This window comes from Phocoena phocoena, chromosome 8 (genome assembly GCF_963924675.1).
Source record: "Phocoena phocoena chromosome 8, mPhoPho1.1, whole genome shotgun sequence".
Classification (NCBI taxonomy): Eukaryota; Metazoa; Chordata; class Mammalia; order Artiodactyla; family Phocoenidae; genus Phocoena; species Phocoena phocoena.
In genome coordinates, this window is record NC_089226.1 from 17,653,189 (window position 1) to 17,680,093 (window position 26,905).

Genomic DNA, 26,905 nt, shown 5'->3' on the forward strand with positions numbered 1-26,905 from the left:
AAATGAGTTTTATTGACTCAGTGTAGCCAGATATTTTGTAAATCCATATTCCTGTTCATTGAGGGTCCACAGAAGGCTAGATTTTTTTTTTTCTTTCATTCCCTCAATTGGGGGAAAATTGGGCATTGAGGGAGATGATCAAAACCTGTTCTTTGTGCCAAAGTAAATGTTTCTCTGGTATCGATAGTGTCCTGCAGTGAAGGAGGGAGAAAAAACCTGGAAATGGGAAAATCTTTCCTGTTTGGAGTGGAGGATTAACATATACACACTAGTTTACCATGGCAGCTCCCATATCCCATCCTCTCCCCCATCAATTCTGTTCCCAGGTTGTATTCTTCAAAGCGTAATAGCTGGCGTTTTCATATTTGGCCTGTTTCTCTCTGATCTCCGGTCTCTTTTTTTTTTTTTGCGGTACTCGGGCCTCTCACTGCTGTGGCCTCTCCCGTTGCGGAGCACAGGCTCCGGACGCGCAGGCTCAGCGGCCATGGCTCACGGGCCCAGCCGCTCCGCGGCATGTGGGATCTTCCCGGACCAGGGCACGAACCCGGGTCCCCTGCATCGGCAGGGGGACCCTCAACCACTGCGCCACCAGGGAAGCCCCTCCGGTCTCTTTTTTTTAACAGAATATGCTCTTTCTCCCACTCTCCCTTTCTTTTATTTTTTTTAAGCAATGAATTGAGTTCCAGGGAAGTTATTTCAGTATTTATTATTCCTCCTGAAAAATAATCAAGGCGTGGAGACCCCCCTGATTCAAACTAATGTTTTAACCTATCATTTTTTGTGTTAACACACAGTAGAAGCGGGTCCAAGTTCCTGATGCCATTAACTCTATAGAGTGTTAGTGAGGCATTCTGCAGTGCCAAAGGGGGCAGGAGGCTGAGTCACTAATACTCAAAAAACAAAGAGTAAATATTGGGCCAACTCCATTGTGAACAAGACTTGAATGACATGACTCTTAGGGAAGGAAGACTTTGCCATCATCCCTGCCTTCTGAAGCCACGCCCTGTCGAAAGAGGCCTCTTCCCACATCCGTCTTCCCACATCTCACTGTCTGACCTAATGTATTTGGAAAAGATGTGTCTCTGTGGCTGTGGACATTGAATACTATGTAGTGAAACTAGTCTTCTAATGTGCTCTCTTAATGGTTTTTAACTCAAGGTCAGATTTTGATTCTGTGGAAGGTTCAATGGTTGTAAAGCTAACATCTCAAAATCTAAAAAGAATGTTCCAAAGGGGATCGCTGGGGGGAGTGGGAGCTTAATCAGGAGTTTGGGATTAACATATACACACTAGTATATGTAAAATAGGTAAACAACAAGGACCTACTGTATAGCACAGGGAACTATACTCAATATCTTGTATTGATAATAACCTATAATGGAAAAGAATCTGAAAAAGAACATACATACATACATATATATATATATATATATATATATATATATATATATATATGTAAACCTGAATCCCTTTGCTGTACACTCGAAACCAACACAACATTGTAAATTAACTATACTTCAATTTAAAACAACATATGTTTTTAAAAATGTTGAACAAACAAATAAAACTTCCTATACTTAAGGTGGTTAACAAAAAATAGATAAAAAGAATGGTTCAGCAACATTCTTTATGATTTCATTTGAGATGCCACCTTGAAATATACCCAAAATGCTAAATAAATGTGTAGTGAAGTGGAAGTATGTAAATCAGACACGCGGGTTGAACCTCACATTTTGGGAGCTGGATTAACCTTCTAAAAGAAAAATAGAATTGTATTTTGCAATGAGGGCTGTTAAAGTGATTAAACAAGAAGGCCATCAGACCAATCTAATAAGGTGACTCTGATGCCTTGGTAGCTTATGTAGGCAAACCAAAACCTAAACCAAAGCCAATGCACTCCAAGGCAATGAAACTTAAGCCCAGCCAATCACAAACAGCTAACCAGGCTTCCCAAAAAAGGCAACTGCTCAAGCTCTAGCCAATCAAATAATTCACTTGCTTTACTTCCGTGTCTTTTCTATTAAAACCTTTCCCCCAGCTCCTATTGGAGCATTTTCAGTTTGGGCTGCCCTGTTCAAATGGATGCTCAAATAAACACTTGAAAATTTTAATGGGCCTTGTGTATCTTATAACAGGGCTTAGAGGGATTCATGGTCTGCTTGTTTTTGTTTTGTTTTTGTTTAACCAGTAGCAGAGCTAGAAGCCCATGCCTCAGTGTTCCCCCACTTTCTCATTCATTCATTCACTTGGTAAATATGTATTGAACGCCTACTATGTGCCAGGCACTGACACTGTTCTAGGCACCAGGGATACAAAAAACAAAACCTTTTCTTGTTACAGAGCTAACGTTCTTGTGCAGAAAATCTTGCTATGAGAATTTTCTCACCCAGTGTTCACTTTCTAATTCTGAAGATTTCTCAGAGATACGGAAGAGTGCTGTGTGGGTGAGTGTGCACCCCACTTCAAAGGCACTGTAAAGTACTCTTTGCCACAACATCACAGAATAAAATTTGATTCTGTTGGGTAAACAGTAATTTCAATACCCACAAAGCTACTTACAAGTTGCAACAAGAGGAAACCGCATTTTACTGTGTAATGTGGCACACGCTCTTCGGTCCCATGTCCGTCCCCCCAGGTTTGACTCATCCCACTCATCATAGCTCAGCCCTCCTCAAGAATAGCAGTTTAAGCGCTCCAATTCCTACAACAGATGTAACAGCAGGAGGTCCTTCACCTTGCAAACAAACAAACAAACAAAATAAATGGCAGTGAAAATTATTCGCGAATGTATAACGACAATGGGAAGCAAACCTTTTGCAAGATGTTCTTTTTAAGTCCTCTGAGAGCTCGCTGTGACTGTGTTCTCTCACCAGCCCCAATGACCTCGTGATACGTCGCCCTCCTTCAGAGCAAAGCTGGGCTCTCCCAGCAGCTTAGGCAGCCATGTTATAGGGGTTGATTCTGCTTTGAGCTCAAGCAGCCCCTAATACTCACCAAATCTCAGGTGCATCTCGGCATTGTCGTGCTCCTCCAAACTGCAGTAATCCCCCACGATTGACAAAGACCCTTCTGTCAGTGCTTCCCCACCTGAATGCACAGGCACTGACCCAAACCGTCCTCCCAGCCATTCTGATTCCATCTGGGCCCACACTGCCCTTGAGTTCTCCCTGGTAGGCCCAAAACAATGAACACTTGGTCAACAGGCATCCAGTCTCACTCTAACAGGTGTTTCAGAATGTTGGATGAAATCTAAGTAAGGGATGCAAAGAGCCTGCAGGAACAGATTTGCACTTGGGTTCCTGGGCCTGATTGCAGTCAGCAGATCAATGAACATTTGAGGCCCACGTCCCCTGATTTAGAAAATCTCAGGCAGGGAAAGCATCAGGAGCCCCTGGGCTAACAGGTCTCCTCCTGCCGTGGTGTCAGGGCGCCTTCCCTCTTATCTCAGCAATGCTTCTCTCTGGTACATGGCGAGGATAATATCCCAGGCAAAAGGAAACCACGGTGTACTTTTTTTAACTAAGAAATTTTAAAGACCTGATATGTTAGTGCGGTAATCTAGAGAGAAGGAGACCGTGACTTTTCATTTACATAGGAAAGTGCAATACAGGTTCCAGAGTCTTGAGTTTCATCTTCTGAAAAGATCATAGAATATGGTACAAGGTCAGACTGGCATGAAATCAATTGTAATCTGCCAGCAAGCCATTCTAACCTCTTTAAGAGTTTCCTTTTATATATATATATATATATTTTTTTTTTCCCTTCATAGAGAGAGCAAAGTCCATTTAAACAAAGTCTCATCAAATCAGAATGTCTTTCTAAGATGACTTTTTTAATTGGCTGCTACTGTAGTGTGACCTAAAGCCTCCTGGTATTTAACCCTCTGTGCGACATTGACCAATGGACGAATTTTGTCTGCTGGAGTAGGCTTGCTAAACGTCTTTTACGGGGTTTTTAAAAAATGACAGTGGATTATGAAAACCTCAGATCCCTCGACCTAATTTATTAGCTGTTGGTGGTACCATCTCTGTAACTTTCCATGAGTGCACAGACCTAACTATTTTTCTTATTTTTATATAGCAGTTCCATTTTATAGTGACACTAAGCCATTCTGCAGTACATTTCTAGACAGTTATTGCACTTGGGCAGAAAGTGTCATCTGGCTTTTAGCCTTGTGCCTTCCAACACCAACCGAGGCGTAAAATGATCACCCAGAAAATGTTCTGGGCCTTACCTCATTACTTAGAAATAAATCTTGGAGTCTGGTCCTGTTTCAGAAAAGATTTGGTGGGTTATAACGTTTGATTTATGGACATAATTAAAATCTAAATGATGAGCTTCTGGGCTGTTCAGCCAGCCATCTGGAGTGTTCAGTATTTTGACATACTCGGATTGTGGTCAGGATTATCCTGGGAAAATTTAGCAGCCCTGGGTTCTAGAGGTGCCAGTGGAGCCCCAGGGTTTCTATTCCACCTGTTGGGAAGGCTCAAGTTCCTCTTTCAGGCCAAAGGAGGGGTAATTGAATTTGTTTTTTAAGCTTCCTTCACCCAGAGATGGATCTTGGCACACAGACCCTCTATTTGGCTCCTAGGCTGGGCGTGAAGATAGCTCAGCTGCCCACGGTCGAATAATAATGCCCGTAAATACTGCCTGTGTCAACAGAGGAGGACATTTTTCTGTAGAATACAAGCAAGATTAATGTTTACCTTTCCAGCCACCTATTAAGGTGACTGTGGCAGCTGTACCCATAAGTAGATGGTAGATGTTTCTCCAGAAACCTAGAGAGTAAATTGGGAAAATCAGTTATCAAAATTGAAGGTGTATTTCCTATGGCTTAGTATATGATTTTTTTTAACGTAAATTCCAGGTATAGCAAGGCCTTAGCTTGTTATTCCTAATTTATGTGAGTAATTGACAACTGGCAAACAGCCATTAGGAACATAAAAAGCATTTAACTAAAACAAACTCAGTGGTACTGAAAAGGCAGGGTGGATAGATTTTCAACACCGTCTTTATTATTAATGGGAGTTGAGCGTGTAAAAACCCTTAGTGCACTGTGCTGAAAAATATACTCCCTCTGTTGGCTTGTAAATTACACAAAGGAGAAAAGAGGACAAAAGAGCCTTCCACATTGGCCAGCAAGCCTTCTGCTTCTCCTTAATTAATGGGCCGAAGTCAGCAGTGCATGGAAAATGTAGACCTTCTGTGGATCAGAGATTAACCTATAAGAAAATGTTACGTTTCAGCCCAAATTTGGGGCTTTAAATTTAGGTTTCCTCAGAATGGTTCCTGGATAAGGATGACAGAGGTTCCTTAACCAGAAACTCCAGAAGTGTTGCTGTTTCTGAGCAGGGGAGCCGGTATTTTGTTGTCTGTGTTTTCAGTGGCATAACCTTCTACCATTTTTTTTTTTTTTTTGATATCTTGTGGGTTGTTTTTTTTAATAAACTTTACCAACTAGCTCTGTGTGCAAGTGTATTATACCACCAAAAATAATAGACCCACATATGTCACCCAATGGTTGTATTTAGCCTACAGTATTGTCTGTAGCTCTCAAAGGTGGGTACCCAGGACACTTGCCCAGCAGCCAGTGCTCATTTAAGGTCATCCTGTTTGTCCTTTTTGAGTATTTTTGCCTTTCTTTAATGATTAGCTTCCCTACCCAGCTATCAGTATCTGGAGACCTCTAGGCCATTTTCCTCTTAAACATTGCCTTTGCCAACAAGTCTAAGAATAGAATCGTGTTACTTTCAGGGGTCAGCTGGAGCTTTCAGTCCCAGTTAACTTACGTTCGCTGGCAAGTGACTTAGCGCCTCAGGAAGTTACCAGTTCAGTGTACAGTGCCCACCGATGTACAAGAAGCCTCTCTTAAAAGGTTCTGAATGCCACGTGGTTTTCAGAGACAGAAAGATCCAGTGCTAATAACACGACTGTAAAAATACATCCAGAAAACAGCCATCCCTAGAGAGGACCTCGTGCAGCTTGTTTGGCTGTGTACAGGTAGAGGTGGTTGAGCCCCGCCATATTTCTCTTTGCTCCCTGATACCATAGGGTGAATGATGATGAGCGAACCACTGCTTGTAAAAGGCCAAGGGGCTGTTGTTTGGGTGGTGTGATTGTCCGAGAAAGTAAAGTTATGGCAATTGTTTTGACCTTTCAGCCAACTGATGTCTTGCCCTCTCACATTTATTACCTCTTGGGTACATTTCCAAAAATATACATTTACAAAGTCATGAAATTAAATGAGAAAAATGATTTAGGGCTTAATAGCTTATTAGTTTGGCAAAGGGGGAATAAAAACCCTCCCAATTCCATTCAGGTTTTATTTGTAAATGTATTTGTGTGTGTATCTAAGTTAATTCCAACCCCTCCCCCTTCCCTCCCCATTCCCTGTACCTCCTAGCGTTCCTCTCTCATACCCACAGCCCCACAAACTCACAAACACAGTGTTTAAATAGCTAGTGGAAATAAGAATACCCACATCACTGAAGTATTCACTTACGCCTAGGAATACATCACTTAGGAATACCTAAATACCTGACTGCATTAGGAAGCTATACTCGGTATACTTGGCTTTAATTATGGATTGCCATTGGGAAATGTGGGTTTGAATCAATAATCCCTCCAAACATACATTTCATGGGGCTGCCTCTCATTATGCTACCTCTATGACCTTGGACAACCTACATCATTCTCTAGGTACCAATGTTCTCGTCCCTAAAACTGGGCTTTTTCCACCACCAAGGACGGTTCCTACCATAGTAGACTCGGTAACCGTCAGTTTCCTTCCTTCTGATATGTTTACGTTGAGCCATCATAGAGTTTCATTAGGGGCCACCAAAACCTCCCAGTTCTTTATTCTTAGACATTTGAGTGGAATTCAGAAGCTTTGCCTTTCCCATTTGAAAACAAGAGCACAGAAGTGGCAAACTTATTAATATGCAGTGTCACAACATATTGTCACATAGTAATATATGATCTATGATAAACTGTATCAGTTCTGAGCACAGATAGTAATATACGATCTATGATAGAATGTATCAGTTCTGAGCACCGCAGATATCTGTGGCTTCACCTCAGCATGAAGGCAAATGAGTTTCCTTTAGCTTGAGTGAGTCTGGAGATAAACTTAAATGTAACAAAATGTATTTCACAGGAAATGTTTGATGTGGCGTGGTTGGCTTATGAATCTCTTATCTATTTGTGGTTCACTTCTTAGAGTTATTAGTCAGTTTAATTTGAGCAAATGCCAGGATTACTTACCAATTAGAAGGATTTTACTGAAGGCATGAGGATGAGAAGCGCGTGAGTGCTGGCAGTATGGGGTTTGTGACAGCGTGCAAGTCTGGTTCTGCCTGATGATATCATTTGCTAAACATTATACTTTGTGTTGTTGTCACACAGATAAGCCTCAAGTGCATATTCAGATGACTTATCCTCTACAAGGCCTAACCCGGGAAGGGGACGCGCTTGAGTTAACATGTGAAGCCATCGGGAAGCCCCAGTAAGTTCTGAAGGCCAAGGTTGGCAGAGGGTCAGGAGCAGTAAATGTCACAACACACAGATGTGCGTTCACAACTCATTGGCCTGTCACCTGTCTCCTGCTGTAAAGGATGGAAGATTTTTCAGGAACTAAAAGAATATTCAGTGAAAAAGGGAATAAATATCTGTGGTTCCTAAGGGTGAAGATTGGGAGAAAAATGAAACGCCAGCTAAGATTGAAATCTCAGCGAATTCTCTTTTATTATCATCAACATGACTGTCAGAACTATTTTCTCTCGCCCACATAAAATAATCCTAATAAATTTGTAGTGTGCCCACAATCTAATGATATGTCTGCTACCTTCTGTGTTAATGTCTAACTAAGCCGTTGGAAAGATGGTTTTCAGACTTAAATTAAGCTGCTGTGTGTAGGGCCAGCTGTAGGCAAATGAATTTGCCTTACTTTTCATTTTGCTTCTTCCCTCAAGGAAAAGTGACTACTAGAAATAGTTTTGTTAGTGAGGAATGGTTTGGGAATTTTTCTCAAGGAATATGTATGCATACTGCATAAGGGAAAAAACTCACACTCTTATTTTATCGAAAAGTGTAAAAAAAGTTACTTCACTTGCCCCTGCTAAATTAATGAAAGTGAATTCGAGAAACTACATGTATTATCACTAATAAAGCAAAAGCCATGTGGTGGTACCACTTTAGCTATTCTTCCGTTTTGTTTGGGGAGGAGGAAGAATCCTTTCATCTTTCTAATAGAGTGAAAATTGTTTTTAACTGTTTCCGAGGGAAAAAGCAATCCATTTCACGTGGAACAACAGGTCAACGTAGTGATGGGGAGCAGTCAGATTTTATTGGCCCCCAACAAAAACCAGCATTGAGCTCCCTCTGCTGTCCCCTCGCTATGATTTTTATCCCCCTCTCAGAGTTTTGCAAACTAGCATATTCATACAAGGACCTCAGAGCATTTGCGCAAAGCTTCCCCCAAGTCTTCGGAAAGAATTCTCCCCATGACAGCTAAGCGCTGATCTCTGAGAGAACAGAGAGCCGGAGGGGAGCCTGGCTGCAGTGGGCTGTCTTTGTCTTCCCACGTCAGCCCTCCCTATTTTGTGTGTCCTTCTCCAGGGGCGAGGATTTGCTTCTCTCTCTACTCACCGTTTGGAGTTGTAAAGATGGCCTTTAGGAAGGAGGAGATGGTCTTGCTTCTGCTTCGCTTTTCCTTGGGTGTTTCGAAGTTATTTGGTTTTAAGTACTTCCAGCTTTACCAGAGCAGTCTTCTGCTTTGAACACTGCAAAAGATTCAGCTCTTTCTTTGTGTAAACTGTTTGAATTAGGCCCCAGGTAGCAAATTGCCTTCCTTCCAAAACGATCCAGTGGCAAAAAAAAAAAATTCTCTCAGGCCTCTTGCCACTTACAGTACCAGCCACATTAACTACATTTACAGTCTATGGCTTGCTAACCTCTATTTTGTTTCTATATTTTTTTCCCCTGAAGAAGGTACTGTGTTCAGTTGCATGTGCCACGGGGACAGTAAATTGTATGTCTCCTTCGGGACACTGATGCCAGAGAGGGTATTTGCTTGTTCCTCTCAAGTCGGCCCGGGTCCACGGTTGTCTGAGAAGAGCACGGGTTACTTGACTGCTAGCCCTTCTAGCATATCACCTATTTATTTTCTCAAGAAATTGCATACAGTAAAAATGGTAATTTAACTTGCCGTTAAATGCTGTGAATGTTCTCAGCATTTACCCCCACTGATGGTTTCAAGCAGCGGGACAGTAGGTCTGATTGCCAGGCAGAGCCGTTCGCCATTGCCTGCGAGGAGGACGGATGCAGGGCTCATTTTAAAATAATTTACTGGGTTGTGATAACAAACCCATGTGTCATTAAAGAAGAACTGCGACTTCACATCCCATTGGAAAACCGGAATGCTACTTGACAGGGCTGTCTCGAGCGCCCATTCATATGAAGCGCGGGTCTTTGGTTCTGATGCTGCTCCTAGCGGTAGTGCAGAAAATGAAAGGAAGCTGCTTCTGTGCTCGAATCTCTGTGGCCCTGCCTGGGAAATGGCAGCTTTCAGGCCCAGCCCTAGATGTGGCCTCGATTTCATAGGGGCTGCCTTGAAGGATTATAAATTCACTGAGTTTGAAAAAGACTCGGTGTGTGTGCAATTTGGGCCCTGGAGCATCTTGTGAAATTTGCTTTTTCCTGATGGATACAAATGTGGTCTTTAAATCACGAAAATAAACTCCCCTCTGATGAGCAAGTGCCGTAGGACCCCAGGAGTTCACGTGGAGTTGCTGTCACTCCACAGCCATTGATCCGGGAGCCTGTCCCTCAAGCTGGGGGCCTGCAGGTGCACACACAGGGGAAGGGGAGCAGTGTGAGGGCCTTGGAGAGCCAGGGAAGACAGGCATTTTGCCAAGGAACACATAGATAAGGTGGCTTGGGGCCTCGGAAGGTGCGGTGGGGTCTTGGGTCGGCGGAGGGTGTGTTACGGGTAGGGGGTAAGGGGACAGGAAGTGATTACATCTTTCCAGAATGAGAAGAGGTAATTTTTTTTCAAACAGCAGAGGCCAAAGAAAGCACTATTCAGCTGTAAAAGTCCACTCCTTTCTGTGAAACTCGAAATCCACTTAAATCTCACAACTTTCTATGCCACTATCTCGGCGTGTTAGTAACCATGAGATTAATGCATGTACCACTAGCCCAGGATTTGATTTTTTTTCCCCCCTAATTAATGAGATGATTAACAATGGGTGAGCTCTGTCCTGTCTGAATTGGTGTGAAAGCACACAGCAGGGCATAAAAATAGGGCACATTAGTTTATTTGCAGATTTGTTGAAGATGAATTGGAAATAATGAGACTCCTGCTTCTGGTCTGTTGAAAGTTTTTCAACACCTGATAATATTTTTTAAAAAATGATATTCCAAACAGATTTGTGAAGCCTTCACAGCTGTAATTCTCTGAACTTAAAATAAGTCCTCTTTAATTGTGTCATCCTGCATGGGATTCATTTACTGTGTGGGTGAGAGGTTTGATGCAGACATCTTGGTGGGAAATCATAATGCACCCTGTCTCTCTCCCATTCCCTCTGCAGGCCTGTGATGGTAACTTGGGTGAGAGTCGATGATGAAATGCCTCAACACGCCGTACTGTCGGGGCCCAACCTGTTCATCAATAACCTAAACAAAACAGATAATGGTACATACCGCTGTGAGGCTTCCAACATAGTGGGGAAAGCTCATTCGGATTATATGCTGTATGTATACGGTACGTGAGAAGACGAAGCCCTCTTCCATTTGACTCATTTATTATGTAGCTGCTGCTTGTGATTCACTCCTAGAGCTTTTGGTCAAGTTGAAAACCAAAAAAAACAGTTTGTTTCCTTCAAGAATTAAAGAAGCCTGGCCCAAGGTGGACCCCAGTGCTACCACTAGGAGGACAGCAACTTTTCTTCTCCCCTTCTAATCCTGGGGGCTTCCCTCTAGATCACAGGCTCTGGTCATGCTGAGTAGGAAAGCTCTGTCCTCAGGCGCACGCTATGGAGATTATGTTAGAAATAATGACTGCGAAATCCAACCTTACCAATTAATGGCTTTTCAGCTCAGAAAGTCTATTCCCAGTGGTATTTTCCAATGATACCTGGGCTAGCCTTTCTCCTGCTTTGATGAGCACAACTGTCCTCCTTTCAGCATGAAGCTATTACATTCCATATGTCGCAAGCCCGCAAATACTTGGAAAAAAAATAGAAGGTCCTTGGTAGCTCTGTTAACCACCTATAGCTACTGCTTTAGACAGAAGTGCTTTTTTAAAAAATTGGTCTGTTTTCTTAATCTCTTTTTGCAGGATTATTAAAGCATATGATCATGAATTTCACTTTCTAGTCAACAAATACTTATCGTGCACCTACTTGTACCAGCCATTTTAAACTTATTTCCCATTTTATAGCTCATGGTCAATTTTGTGTCTGGTGAATATTCTCTGTTTAGTTGAGGAGTGCACTGCCTGTCTAGTCTTATGATGACGAATTGAGTCTCTTCTGTCCAGTTGACTCTCTCGGTTACTTTTACACCAGGAAAAATAGTCATGAGCTGACATGACACGGAATGAGTAACCATAGGCATGACGATTTCAGTATCTTGTAAATATATGAACATGTGTGTGCATTTCTCTCTTCATGTGAGCCATGTAAATAATCCAAGTGTAAGTGTATGTGAATATACACATATACACATGTAAATCTACATATGGGATATTTACACCATAACGTCTTAGAACCTGGCCACTTTCCTCATGAAGAAAATAGGAGTAGCAGTCTCTTTGATGAAATAGAAGCATGCTTTACCTCATATCTACATGGATATTAAAATATAATCCTTAGCCTGTACCTGAGTTTTGTTTTCCTTAGCATAGTGCAAAGTTAAAGGCTCACATCTAATCACTTTATGTACAGACTTCTGAGGTGTGATTTCTTTGCATACTACCCATGTTGTCTGCGGTCTACACATAATAGCATTAATTCTCCCTGGTAGTTAAGGAGATCAGAGTGAAGGGAATGGCTCTCCGTGTAGGTGCAAGGAGGTGCCGAGTGCCCCGTTTCCAGCCATCCCCCTTTTGCTTCTACATCCCTCCCATGCTCACCATCAGGGTCTGAGCCTCATGCGAGGCCCCAGCCTTGCTGTTAATCCAGGTTTACAGACGACTTTCATTCAGCTCTTCTTTAAAACGGCAGATTATGAAAAGCAGAGACAAATTTCCACCAGTCTATTATGTGCTTCCTTGATTCAGAAGACTCAGTTATCTGGAAAAACAATTTTGACTTATTGTACCCACTGTTCCGACATCTCAAGATGAGAAGCGTTTTGTGGATTTGATAGATAGATTTGAATAATTTTGGATCCTAGCTCTGGCTAGCATTTATTGAGGGCTTGCTCACTTCGTTCCATGCGCTAGGGTGATAGTTTTACATGCACGATCACCTCTGATCTCCACGATAACATGACGAGGTAAGCGCCATCATCATCCCATTTTACAGATGATAAAAGGAAGCTTAGAAAGGTCACATAAGTTGCCCAAGTTCACATGGTTACTAAATATGTTTCAGAGCCACGATAACTTTGACTCTAAAGTCTACAGTGAAATGTGTGTCTTTCTTTGTAGTTTCTCTTACTCTCTCTGCTTCCCGGTAGAACAGTTCCCTCCAATGCAAGATTGTCGTTTGGGAATGAACTCGCTGGGCCAGAATGCATTATTTGAAAGCCAGGAAACAGAGACCTGCCCATGTAGGCAAGCACATCTACCTCCACCTATCTCCCCAACCCAAGATGGTGCACTTCGCCTGCTAGATCCACAATATGCTACCTCCCTCCCATAACCTGTACTAGCAGTAATGCTTGGGATGACAGGCTAGAACACTCACCTGAGGTGTTGCTTGTCTAGTAATAAAATATTCTAGCAGTTTGAGAAGATGGTGAGTAGGTTTTCTTTTCAAAGCCAGTTTATTGTCCTACTACAGTAGCTTTCAAAGTTCTTTATGAACTCAGAGTTAACATGCTTTTAAAATGTTTAATTCTCTAGAGGTAACTTCTATACTTGGCGAATCTATCTGGTTAGCGCCTGAGCCCCAGTTGGTCTTGTTCTTTTAGTGTCTATGTGTCAAACATAGCTTATTAACTCCAACTCTGTATTTTCTTAAATAGTGACCTCACGTTGCTCTTATCGCTAGAAATGATCTAGGCATTACACCTGGTAATGGAATCTAATTCATTTAGGTCACTTGAGCCACATGTGAAGGACAAGTTACCCCAGTAGTGATGAAAATAATTGGAAGTGTGTGATTTTCACAAAATGAAAGGAACTAGTGACCTTTTTTCTGAAGTCTCTGCCCTCGTTAGTCAGTCTCTGTTCCACTCCTGTTGGTAATGGTAATTTCAAATCACCTTCAGGTGCACTTTGATTGTATTGTGGACATCGCACATTTTGTGCCAATACTTTTTGAAATAGAGACAGAAATAGCATTGTAGCATACCAGCTACAGATGTTCCTTTTCAGTGATAAATATTGTCATTGAATCAGAACAGAGAAGGCACATCTCTGGGTACAGCTGAATTGGGGCGTGGAGAGAGCAGGTTGTCTTCAGGGACCGGTGCCCCTCGGTCACCTGTGTCCCTACCTGCACCTGTACCTGCACCTGCCGCAGGATGTAGGTGCATCCAGTGGTCTCCCAGGTCACAAGATGCTTCCCCACCTGTGGCCTCCATAAGAAAGTACTCCAAAAAGCAAGACTGAACGTGTACTGTCCGTTCTTCTTCTAACAAGGTAGTTTGAAATTATGAATCATTTATACTTCTTGGAAGAGAATGAGATTTTTTTTTTTAAATGGATTCTTTTTTTGCACTCATGTGTGAGGCTGCTTTCAATAGTTGTTTAAACTGCTGGCATCCCCAACTTCAATGAACAGAGTCTCCCCTAAAACAGACAGGTTTGCTCTTGATTCTTCCCTGTCAAATTCGTACATTTGTGTACGTGTGAGAGAAGTTTGTGAGGAAAATTAAAACTGATTATTGATCAACGGTAGGAATCTTTTAAGCAGACCTCATAACCAAACGCCAAGATAATGTTTTCATAAACTTCCAGGAAGTTCCGCCAAACCCAATAAAGACACGGTATATAATTAAAGTTTGGATGTATTAATTAGACAGTCTGAGAGCTCACTTGGAGATAAAAGGACACCAGATGTGTCAGGGAGAAAAAGTTGACGGGCGTTAGATAAAATTTAAAATCAAAAGCCTTCAAATCGTCTTACGCTCTATTTTAGCAGAATGATTGCTTAGGTCAAAGTCTTGCTGACAATTTAACACATTCAGTTTGATCAGTTGGGCTGAGATTTTTTTTTTCCTTTTTCATATTTGCCTTCTCTTTTCCCCCAAATAATTTTGGAGATGATAGAAGAATATACGGTATATCAGACACCTGACAGAGGATTCCCTATCGGATTCCTGTCTTGGAGGGTTAAGCCTTTTTTATATTTAATTCTCTTGTTTACAACCTGGAAACATTCTTCAGTTTTATCATTGTCGCCCACGTAGGTCAGGCTTGAGCAAAGGCACCGAACTGATTAATATTTATAAGTTGTAAAATTTATTGACTTTTAGAAAATAAAATCTCAGTAAAATCTCACATGCCTGGAACTTGATATTTAGTGGTGACATTCTCTCTTCTGTGTATTTATTACAAGTATAGAAGTAGTTTTACTTCCTGCTGGGATGTATTGATAGAGAATAATGACGTTAACAGTCAGAGACCAAGAGGCAGGCGCACACTTTCCCTTGTCCGATAGGAGCCCTTTAGATAGATCAGCGCCATCTCCTCCTTTCTCCCACCGGTGAAAGCATAAAACGAAATGACAACCGTCGGACCCTCTCAGGGGCTGAGTTGGTCTAACCTCACCCTTTGAAATCGGATGGGGGTGGGGGGGCGTGTCATATGTTTTGATTTTTCCTCCCTTCTCTACTTCTCATCTCCTCATCCCTAGTTCACTTCATTGATACAAATCTCTTTTCTTTTTTTTTTTAAATTTTTAAAATTTATTTTATTTATTTATTTATTTATGGCTACGTTGGGTCTTCATTGCTATGCGTGGGCTTTTCTCTAGCTGCGGCGAGCGGGGACTACTCTTCGTCGTGGTGCGCGGGCTTCTCATCGCGGTGGCTTCTCGTTGCAGAGCACGGGCTGTAGGTGTGCGGGCTCAGTAGTTGCAGCGCGTGGGCCCAGTAGTTGTGGCTTGTGGGCTCTAGAGCGCAGGCTCAGTAGTTGGGGCGCATGGGCTTAGTTGCTCCACGGCATGTGGGATCTTTCCGGACCGGGGCTCGAACCCGTGTCCCCTGCATTGGCAGGCGGATTCTTAACCACTGCGCCACCAGGGAAGCCCCCAAATCTCTTTTCTTCTTTTCTTAGCTCTTCCGAATAAGGCCTTGGGTTATGATTATAAGACATAAATTTTTGCAGGGCTGGGGCGGCGGGGGGAGTCTTTGGTTTTTAAAGGGAGAAGTCATCAAACAACATGTCAGCGTCTTCACGCCTTTGTTGTGTCGTTACTGATCACCGCTGTGCTCAGCATTGTGGGTTTGATTCTCCTTTTTTTCTTTATCCAGATCCCCCCACAACTATCCCTCCTCTCACAACAACCACCACCACCACCACCACCACCACCACCATCCTTACCATCATCGCAGGTATGGTACCTTCATTGCCATTGCAGATGTCCTGAATGTACACTGTCTTTCTGGTATGTATAACAAGAAGCCTAAAAGGCCCCTTTAACTCCTTGAAATGGAATTATTCCTTTATTTGGGAACTTGAAAAACATTAGATACTGTGTTCTCAAGTCGACTCTTAAGGACCTCAGAAAAGACTTTAACATCCAAGCATTTAACAGTAGATCAGATATTTTGCAGAATTCTTTTTTAAGCATCACCATGCAAAGAAAAATGCTAGGGGGGGAAATGGCAGCCTGGCTCTTAGACAACACGCGGATAGCTTGTGCTGAGCCACGGTTGACGAAATGGTAAGTATCCCGGCTTTGGATCTTCTTCTTGCCTTAATTTCATCTTAATCCACGTGAAGGAAAATACACACCCTTTAACATGTCCACGTGGGCCATGTTCCTAAATACATCATCCTTCCTGCCCCAGAGAGTACCCACTGACCGTGTGTCACCTGGGGAGTCACCGTCTGTTCCACTCTGGGCACTCGAGTACCCCTTCCTGCCCTCCGTTAAACACTGGAGGAGCCACTGCGGTTGTCACTCTGTGGTTTAGCTCTTTGGACTGTCTGAAACTCCTATTCAAAGTGAGCTTCACAGTCTCCTTTCTCTGACCGTCACTGAGGGAGGAGGTTATGTCCTCCAGCCCCTTCCTGGTTGGTCCCCAGCGGCTCTCAGTGCTTGATGTCGCTTGTCCGGGAGACTTGTTGTTTTCTCTGCCGACCAGGGTGGGAAAGGTTATGGCCGCACCACGTCGACTAGACGTGCAAGATTTCCTTAGGTAAGGCCATCCTTTACATTGACTTTCCGGAGACATTTTCAGTTTCCACAGGAGTTGGTGTGATAGACATGATGAAAATTCTAAGTGTTCAGTGAAAGAGGAGGCCTCATCGGTTTATGAAATATAACAATAGATTGTCTAATTTCAGTTTTCTTCACCTTTCTAACCATTAGAGTGGAACAAAGAACCTTTAAATAAGCCACTAGAGAGCATGGTTCTGAATGATGTTTGCGAAAACATCAGTGCCTGCACTTAATTGAAAAGCTTCTGAAAATCCATCAGTTGGTTTTTGTGTCTCACCCTAAACTCGGCTCCATCCAGGCTGCTTCCTAAATTCTTGTCTCTGTGTATTTCCCTTTTAGCTTTTTGTTAGTTTCTTCTGCTTCTTAAGTAAACTCAGTTTGTTAGCAGTGCAGAGAGATTCCTCCCACTTTCTGCATCCTTAATAAGCGCAACAAAGATGCTCCTCCCTGACTGATTTCCAGAGCAACCATGCTAACAACTTTCCTTGCTGCGGACCAGGTGTTTACCTTTCATGATTTCTTACCTCTTATCTGGGTGGTAAACCAATTAAGCTTGAGCTGCTGTTACCAGGTTTTCATAGTTTCCTATGAACGGCCCTTTGGATGTCAGTGTAATTTACACCACCCCTTTCGCCACTGCTCTGCATGTGTGAACCCATTAAGAAAACCTTTCTGTGGTCTGTTTTGTCTTTGCAGAAGTTGTCTTCTGCAAAGAAGAAGGCTGGTGTGAGCCAGCCTTGATTACCTCTCCTTGTAGAAGGTTCCGTCTAGGTCAGGTTTACATTTTAAGGCGGTCAAGACCTTCATTCATTCGGCATAAATACCACATTTCTTTTTTTTTTTTTTAACATCTTTATTGGGGTATAATTGCTTTACAATGGTGTGTTAGTTTCTGCTTTACAAAAAAATGAATCAGTTATACATATACATATGTTCCCATATCTCTTCCCTCTTACGTCTCCCTCCCTCCCACCCTCCCTATCCCACCCCTCCAGGCGGTCACAAAGCACCCAGCTGATCTCCCTGTGCTATGCGGCTGCTTCCCACTAGCTATCTACCTTACGTTTGGTAGTGTATATATGTCCATGCCTCTCTCTCGCTTTGTCACAGCTCACCCTTCCCCCTCCCCATATCCTCAAGTCCATTCTCTAGTAGGTCTGTGTCTTTCTTCCTGTCTTACCCCTAGGTTCTTCATGACATTTTTTTCCCCTTAAATTCCATATATATGTGTTAGCATATGGTATTTGTCTCTCTCTTTCTGACTTACTTCACTCTGTATGACAGACTCTAGGTCTATCCACCTCATTACAAATAGCTCAATTTTGTTTCTTTTTATGGCTGAGTAATATTCCATTGTATATATGTGCCACATCTTCTTTATCCATTCATCCGATGATGGACACTTAGGTTGTTTCCATCTCCTGGCTCTTGTAAATAGAGCTGCAATGAACATTTTGGTACATGACTCTTTTTGAATTATGGTTTTCTCAGGGTATATGCCCAGTAGTGGGATTGCTGGATCATATGGTAATTCTATTTGTAGTTTTTTTAAGGAACCTCCATACTGTTCTCCACAGTGGCTGTATCAATTTACATTCCCACCAACAGTGCAAGAGGGTTCCCTTTTCTCCACACCCTCTCCAGCATTTATTGTTTGTAGATTTTTTGATGATGGCCATTCTGACTGTTGTGAGATGATACCTCATAATGGTTTTGGTTTGCATTTCTCTAATGATTAGTGACGTTGAGCATCCTTTCATGTGTTTGTTGGCAATCTGTATATCTTCTTTGGAGAAATGCCTATTTAGGTCTTCTGCCCATTTTTGGATTTAATATGGAACAGCACTTTTCATTTGTGGCTGGCCTCTCACTAGCTTAGGCTTTTTTAAAAAAGACCTTTCTTAACACTCCCTGAACTCCTCCCCCCTCACCATCAATCTCAGAGACTCAGCAGAGGTGCTTCAGTTACAGCTCCTAAACCTTCACTCCAGACTAAAGCTAATCTCACGTCTTCAAACAGCTACAACTCACTGTTATCACAGTTACAACCACAGAGACTCCATTTAAGAGGAAATTTTAAAAACAAACAATGCTATATTTCTGTCCACATCACAGGTACCTTTATAGGGACTTGTCTTCTCCTCTTCCTCTCCTCCTGGCCTCTTTGCTCGAGGTAATATAAGATGATCTCATAGGTGCACTTTGGCCTCTTGATGTTAGCAGCTGAACCTGCTCTACACACAAAATGCATTTGTGGTGATGAATGCCCTGATTCTCACTGGCACACCCAAGAGTCGTTACACTAAAATTGCCACTAAAACAACATTGTAGAATCCACTGCCTTAATGGATGTGATCTTACAGGCTTGCTGTGTCTTAACAAGCAGTGTTATATATATTTATCTTGCCCAGAAAGTGTACTTGTGGAATTTAACATTTGGTCCTTTCTTCAAACAGATTAAAGGTTATGGAGCTGAATGATTCCGTGTCCCATTTTAAAGGTCCAGACTATCCCCTAGATTTAGATTGGTTCCTAAGAAATCTTCCAGACTGAATCCTGACAAATGGAGAGCTAAATTAATCTCCACTCTTCTCCTCTCTTGTACTGTTTGGTACATTACAGCCACCATTAGCCTTAAAAGCTTCAACAGCTAAATCTAGTGATACTAACATAAAGCCTCAGCTTAAAAAAAAACTACGAGGAAGAGGAAGCCCACGGGCATCTACTTCTTTTCTCCCAGGCAAATGCAGTGACTGAAACCCATTGCGTAGGTCAGCGTTCCATTACAAGAAAAACGTACAAATTGTTTTTAAATGCAATCGAAAAATGTTTTTAAACTCGAAAGGTCATAGTTGATTTCTGATGTCTCTGAAAGGAAGTGTTCCAGTGTTATCTTTTATCTTTCATAACCAGAATAATTGAATTGTTCTCCCTGTTAGGGAGGCAGGCCTTCGTGAGTTCCCAGTCGCCTGACTCCCTCAAAATATGTTAAATCTTCATCCTGGAGGCCCTTGAAAAAGAGGAATTGTAAGCCCAATCTGACCCGATGCTGCCCACCCAGAATCACAGGTGGGTGGGAAGAGCAGGGCACCTCTGCCTCCCATCTGTCCTGCGTGGGGAAGCTCTCCTGACTTACCTGTGAAGGCCACATCTAAAGGTAGATTCACCTGCAGAAGATTTTTGCAGACTCTAGAGTACTGAAAGGAGTATTTGATGTCAATTTGCCATATCAACATTGTTATGGTTTTATAACTATTCAGCCACTGATGTCATTAGAATCGCTTTCCAAATAAGAAACCATCTGAGGGATAAAATTGGGATGGGAGCCGCGCAGAGCCTCCTGTGATTTCCCATAAGATTCTTTGGTGTCTCTGTTCTCTTTCATGTACGTTAATCTTCTGACCATATATTTCTGTTTTGACTATTGCTACTGGCAGACCCCCACTCCCTTTTTTTTTTTTTAATATCAAGTTGTCCGTGTGGTTTCACTCATGAAGGTATATGCTATATTATAGGAGAGCAAAATGCCTAATTTAAATTGCACTTTAAATCCATCCCCGGCATCCTCTGTGAAAATACAGAGACAGCCAACCATTACCCGGGGTAAGAGGCCTCCATGCAAATTCCTTTCAAAACCCAGAATCAAAGGAAAGTCTACTGCTATGGGAGGGTGGGGAGGGGGGAGGGTGTTGTTTGTTTTGTTTTGAACTTTCTTTGAAATTAGTTGACTTTGTATATTAGATGTGCATAAAAATACCTGTTTTTGTGTTTGGTGATAGCTTTTGCCCCTGTCTGCCAGTTGGATCAATCATCTTAGGAAAATATTCTGTGTTTCCCTACCTGGTTAATGTGGATATTGTTTTATTTCTGCCTGGTTTTTCCCTGAGTTACATGCTTGATGAGAAGTACCATAGAAAACACTCAGCACTCAGTTTTAAACACCCTTAGCAGCTTAAATATAAAATTCAGGCCAGTAGGAGCTCAACCCGTAGGTCACATTTATACATGTGACTGTCATAAATTAAAAAATTAAAATCACCTTAGAATAAGAAATGAATAGCTACAGGGCCGAATTCTGAAACACATTTAAGAATCCTTTCATAAGAATGAAGTAGGTCATTTATAAATGAGTTTTTCTCTTTTTGAAAGTCCATATCCAATTAAATATTTTGTGTTTCTTGGAAAAGAAAACAGTAAGGTTTTTCTTATTGGTATCTAATCACTCAGTACCCAGTATACCTTGGAGAAAGTGAGTCCCACCCCGAGGCTCACATTATTATTTTGGCATTCATAGCCTCCTATCCTAAGCTTTTTTGTGTGTGTAACGTGGGTCAGGTCACATAAATAAAGAAGGTGAGAACAGCCCTTATCCTTCCGGCGGATGCCAAATTGGGGAAACTCAACAACCAAGCACATGTTTTCAGTTTCCTAAATACAAAGGAAAGAAGTACACCTGTCTTAAGACTGACTCTGTAGCATGACCAGCTATATTACAATAGAGAGCTTTGCTCCACATAGAACTGTCTGTTCTCCAGGGTCTTAGCGTCATGATTCCTACTCTGTGCTATTGATATCTGCATGACATAAGGGGTAATGCTTTTAGGCATTCATTCAACGCGTATCAAGGACCCATAATATGTACAGCACTGTGCTAGTGCCCACGGAGACAGAAAATTCTTGGAACCCCTTAAAATATAGCTGAGGAAATAGGTTATACCCATTGGAACTCCTTAAGCCGGAGGTACTGTGTACTTAGGGCTGATTCAGAAGATTGAAGAGACTGTCACAGGAGACGTAGAATTTGGTCTGTGCCATCAAAGAATGGATAGAATGTGGATAAGAAAGAATGACATTTTGGAAATTAAGCCTGAAGGCCTGACTTTACTTTAAGCATCCATCGTCAGTGTTTGTGTCTGTTGTGTGTATTTATATTTGGGATATATATTAAGCCATCGTTGCTAGGAAATACACATCTCTCATCCTAGAATGTTTACTAAATTGCCTTTTTTCTAGAGTTGGCATCTACTCCATCAAGGCTATTTTTCATTCATCATTTATTGAATACTTATCGAATGTTAGTGATATACATACCAGTATGCCTGGTGACAAGAATATTATTAGGGCACTAGTAGACACTCATGAGCCACCTGTTTTGTAATGAGCTCCCTTTCCAAGTTTTTGCCCCAAAGGTGCGTGGACCATGTTTTTCCACACTGTCTTAAGTGTGTACATTTTAATTTTTTTGATGATGATAAACTTATTACAAATAGCATCATAGCTAACCAGTTTTTGACCCATATTGACTTATGAGGGAATGGAAGAAATTAGTGATGAAGGTCACCTGATTCTGCATTTCTTTCAAAAAGGAATGAGAGATGGGAAGTCAGTGAGATTTTTTTTTTTCCTAATGCTTCTATCATCATTTCCATGCTCTTATGTTCCTTGTTGAAAAATAATCCAAGAGAGAGGGAATTGACATGTTTTCATACTAAAGATTCATGCACAGCAGTGCAAAAGAATAATCTCATAAATACAGGTTTCTTAGGATGAGAAAGTTGGAGCTGTCTCAGTGGTGGGAAATAAAGGACTTGGCAGGAAGGACCCAGCCCTCCAGGAGATGAATATAAACTACTACTTCTAGAGCTGCTGCCCTCTCTGAACCATCACCCTCCTGCATCCCTCTCTTTTCCTCCCCTCACCGGTGCCTCACCCAGCACTGACACACATAGGATAGGAATTGTTTTCCTTGTTAAATGAAACCACGGTACTGGTGGTTATTATTATTATTATTTTGAGAACATCTGGTTTGCAAATGAGACGATCTCAGGGGTACAGTAGCACTTGTGAACAATTCTGAAGAAGCTTTTAACAAAACTTGAAATTAACCAAAAAGAAAGTAAAAACAACAACAACCTACTCCCCTTCCTGCTGTTTGGTGGCACACAGTCTCTTCACTCAAAGGGGAGATGACAGGAAGACAGAAGAAAGCTTTCTTATGGGTCTCCTATTCCGGGCTTTTAGCTTCAGTTCCGTTCCTATCCATTTCTCCCATCCCTGAGCAATGGGAGTTTAATTAAAGCTGAACATAGATGGAAAGAAAATTAACCAGGAAACCAGTAGAAAATAAATTTCAAAGTTTAATTTTCCAGCAGGTATGTTTGCTTTCAATAGATTTCAAATATGTCAAGAAGAAAGAAAAAGAGGGAACTATACTTAATATATATTGGCCAGCACAGCACCATCGTGAGAACAAAACCGTCAGGGGAAGTCCTTGCCTACCCTAGCGTCTAGCTTTAAAGCAGCTCCATAACACAAACTGAAGGGGAATTCAATTAAGAAAACCCATTGGCTCCTTATTGACTTTAGTTAAGAAAATAAACTGAGAGAAAGTGTCTTAAAATATGTCTGGACTGGTTAGTATGCTTTCATTTACGCTTATGACAATCAAAATGGCAGAATTTAAATTCTTTACAATTAAGCTCTGCTTTTGAGCAGATTGGGTTATTACCCTATGCATTTTTTAATGTACAGCCTACTCATACCGTCCCCCCTTCCCCCCAAATGCAGCCTTGCAGTGAATCTGGGCATTATAAAGCAGGAGTACCATAGCGCAGTTGGAGAAGAAAAAGTATTTAAGGTTGTGAATTTAATTTCGTTCCTGGATTTTCATTTTCATTTATGGCACCCGTTGTGTTTGAGACCACGGACTAATTTATGGATTAGTTTTAAACCCCCAGTCTGTCACACTCAATGAACAATTCTAAGTTGGAGAGAATCCATATGAAAGGATTAGAATGTGCTACAGTGGAGCTTACACATGACTGTTTCAGCTAAACATTGCCCAGCTGCCTCGCATGCGGTTTTTTTTTTGTTGTTGTTGTTTTTGGTTTTGGGGTTTTTTTTGCTACTTGGTTAAATGGATGGTGTCTCTAATCTGACACATTGTCTGAGCCTTTTGATTTTGAAAATATCTGATACTGCCACGGTGAAATATAGGTGACATTTAATGTATTCAAGGTTAGGGTCCCATAAACTGTTTGTATGGCTGGGAGACTGAAAGTCGATATTCAGTGAAATGTTCATCGTTCAGATAGCAGTGCAGGCCCTGCCCTTGGATACCTTGTTTAATTATACTCATAAAACAGCTAGAGAGTGACTATTAAGACCATACACACTTACTGGGTTTGCAGGAACATGGGATTGCTTTTTCTTGACCATATAAAATAAATGTACAATAAAGTTCTCCCTCATTGTACTTAAAATTAAAAGAGACAGTAGCTCAAAGAGGCTTTTTTAATTTCATAACCCTACACCACCGTAAGTCCAGCTCAACTTTCTGTGACCTATTTTTCTCCTAGGCCTAGCGCAAAGATTATTTTTTAAAGGCAGCCGCAGAATGAAGTTGGAAACAGCCTCTGTTAGGGCAATTAGGCACTCTCATTTTTCAAGTTAATTAGAGCCTACGTTATCTTCTATTGGAAAGTTACTGTTTGCATTTTGCCTGTACACTTAGAATGTTATCAAACAATATAGTGACCCCACAAGTTGATTCACAGGGGTGGGCTAGCACATCTCTCCAGTCTCCTGATTAAGATACCTTAATAAATCCTACTTCACAGAGCCGCACTCACTTCAGAGCCAGGGTGTCTGTGGTTTCTGCATGACGTCGTAATGCAATTATGAAGGAGGATTAGATTCTGTCACAGTGCTCTCCTGCGGGGAGCACAAAGTCACTTCTAAAGATTTTTTTTTTTTCATTCTTTACTTGAAATAGCCTCTGTTCAGATACCACACCAGATGCTCTTAGAGAAATGGAATCAGCGACTCCCCCATCCACCCTCAATCTCGGTCTCAACTTTGTAGCCAAGCCTGTGTGTCTGCTGCCCTCTGCCACTCCACTGCTGATCCCTGGTTTTGCCATTCCCAGCTGCAGTAACTCTGTTGTTTGACTTGAACATGTGTTTGCTTTTCACTGTTTTAGAACTGTGTGTTTTCCTTCTCAACATCCCTTTCTCTTCCCTGTTGGGCGCAATTGATGGATTTCCCATCTCCAGAATGGGGAGGCAGGCTGCACTGTGAACTTCCCTTCATTTGTTCTCTGGTACCCACAGGGAAGTGTACACCCAGCTTCCCTTAGTTTGATTTCGTCATAAAGCTGACGTGATGTTGTGATGTAGGCAGACAGTAAATTGGGGAGTCGTCGGTTAATGCTAAGACATTATTTTTGAGGACCCTTAGATTTTACTCCAACCCCTTTCTTTCATTTTATACTAATGATTTACCTGGTGAAAATAAAGCATATTAGAAGTGCTGCTACAAAAATAACGAGCCAAAATGTTTATTGTTTTTTTTAAATTAATTTTGGAAAGAAGCCAGTGTCTAGCCATAAAATATATTAACTTTCATATAAGTGTTTCTGTACAAATGTGCATTTGATTTTGCCCCTACAATTGAAAGCACCTCAAACTAACACTTGACTTGAATGTTTCAAGTAAGGAGACGTGTCAGACGTGTCATGAGCATCTGATGTAGAGATGTTTCATCTGAACAATTTTCGGTATTGTTTTTTAACTGCTTTTTTATGCATACAGACTTGTAAGTAAGTATTGCGTTCTGGTGTGGTTTATTTTATGTTTTTCTTTCCTTCATCTGTTCTTCAGAAACTCAGCTATAAGTTATATTAAGCTGTAGTGGCCTCTCGGACTTCTCGTTAATTCTGGCTCCTTAGAAGGGCTCTGATTTTTTGATGGTCTAGGGTTCTGAGGAAAGGGGAATTGAAGGGGAACACTGGTGTGAATTCATGTGTCATATTTATAAATCAGAAGCACCAGTCTCGTTGGACCAAAAAAAAATGTTACATTTGGCATTCTGGTGCATTTAAACATTGCCTATGTCAAGTCCAAAAGCGTCTTTTGGTGTCTCCAGAACTCATGAAAATAATTACCAGCTAAATAGCTGCATGATAAAAAAGGACAGGTAACTACTTGCAGTGTCAACCCAGAATCCCACTACAGCTCGACATGACCAGCTCATGTGTGAGTGTCTCCACTCCTTTCTGGCCAGAAAGGCATCGTGGAGGGAGACACCTTGAGAAGGTAGAACTGAAAATTAAAATCCGGCCAGATGGGTTGACATTGGAATGAAGTTGGCTAGAAGAGGGGTATTAAAACGACTCTGGGAGAGGAATGTTGCCGTGCATTTTGTTAGATATTTATCCCACTTCCCCTCTAGCCAAAAAGAAAAAGAAAATTTCTGGAGCCCCCTGAGGAATTTCCTGTGAAGAAGAGCCAGTATAGCAGGCCTGGTTTTGAAGCCTGGTAGAAGGAGAAAACTTGAACGGCATTAGAAATAGAAGAAGAGACAAACCACGGTTTCTTCCATAACAAGTGCATCTGGCAGTGAAAAAACCTCACGTGCCATCTCCTGATTCACCCTGAAGGCAGGACTCCTGGCAGCTCACAGCAGTGAATGTGGTTCTGGATCGTGAGCAAAGGGACGGCTGGATGCTTTAATTTTTGGAATGTCACATGATGAGAAGTGGCATTTGGCAAATTATGTGGACTTGGGTGTTTTCCATGCGAGACTTCTTGCCCTTAGATTGTAACATAGTAAGATGCGCAGAGTGGAGGATGGCTGAGTGGTGAGTATGAGTGTGTGTGTGTGTGTGTGTGTGTGTGTGTGTGTGTGTGTGTGTATAGAAACTAATCTGAAAGCCTTTAACGTGTTCATTCCCCTGGCCTCCCAGTTAATTGAACGTTCCAGCCGAACCCTGCTGAAATAACACACTGGATGGAAAACTTGAACCCGTATATTCATCTACAGGCATCCGCACATGAGCCATAAAAGGATCCTAAATGTGCAATTGGTTCAGCGACGCCTGATTGGCAGTCTAAAGCCTGAGTGCCTGGGTGGGTTGGGTTAAAACAAAGGCAATGTTTGAATGTATGAATCTGTTGTTCAGCCAGCCTCCCGACTGAGCTTTTCTGTCACAGTCCTGAGCCTTGGTGCGTTCAGAGCCATCTACCAGTCACTGAGTTTGCACTGGTGTTTCTCGTCACTTTGCATGTTCCCCTGACTATTGACTAGCAAGTAGATGTATCCTGGCAAGACCCCCAGAACCAAAGAATCTACTGTTTTCCTCACTGGCTCGCAGCTTTGAGCTGAAGGCATGTCTTAAAACAGTGCAACTCACTTCAGATGCTTTTGGCTTTTCATTTATTATTGCTTGTCACGCGATGTTCTTTGAAAGCTTGCTCATATATTATCTGTTCCATTTTTTTCCATTTTCCCTTTTTTTGCATGCCGTTCCTCCTGTTTCTTCCCTTCCTCCAATCCTCTGTTCCCGT

The 26,905-nt window shown here is 41.9% G+C and overlaps 1 protein-coding gene across 5 annotated transcripts in view; it reads left to right on the plus strand.

Annotated features, from left to right (window-relative positions):
• CADM1 (cell adhesion molecule 1) overlaps positions 1–26,905 on the plus strand; it is a 331,779-nt gene that overhangs the window by 282,985 nt on the left and 21,889 nt on the right. For 3 of the 5 annotated variants that reach the window (XM_065881344.1, XM_065881342.1, XM_065881341.1), the window contains exons 6-8: positions 7,405–7,504; positions 10,590–10,762; positions 15,646–15,726. In XM_065881344.1, the coding sequence (XP_065737416.1) occupies positions 7,405–7,504; positions 10,590–10,762; positions 15,646–15,726 (354 nt within the window). The remainder of the gene's footprint in view (positions 1–7,404; positions 7,505–10,589; positions 10,763–15,645; positions 15,727–26,905) is intronic. The other 2 variants (XM_065881345.1, XM_065881343.1) reach the window with 1 other exon arrangement.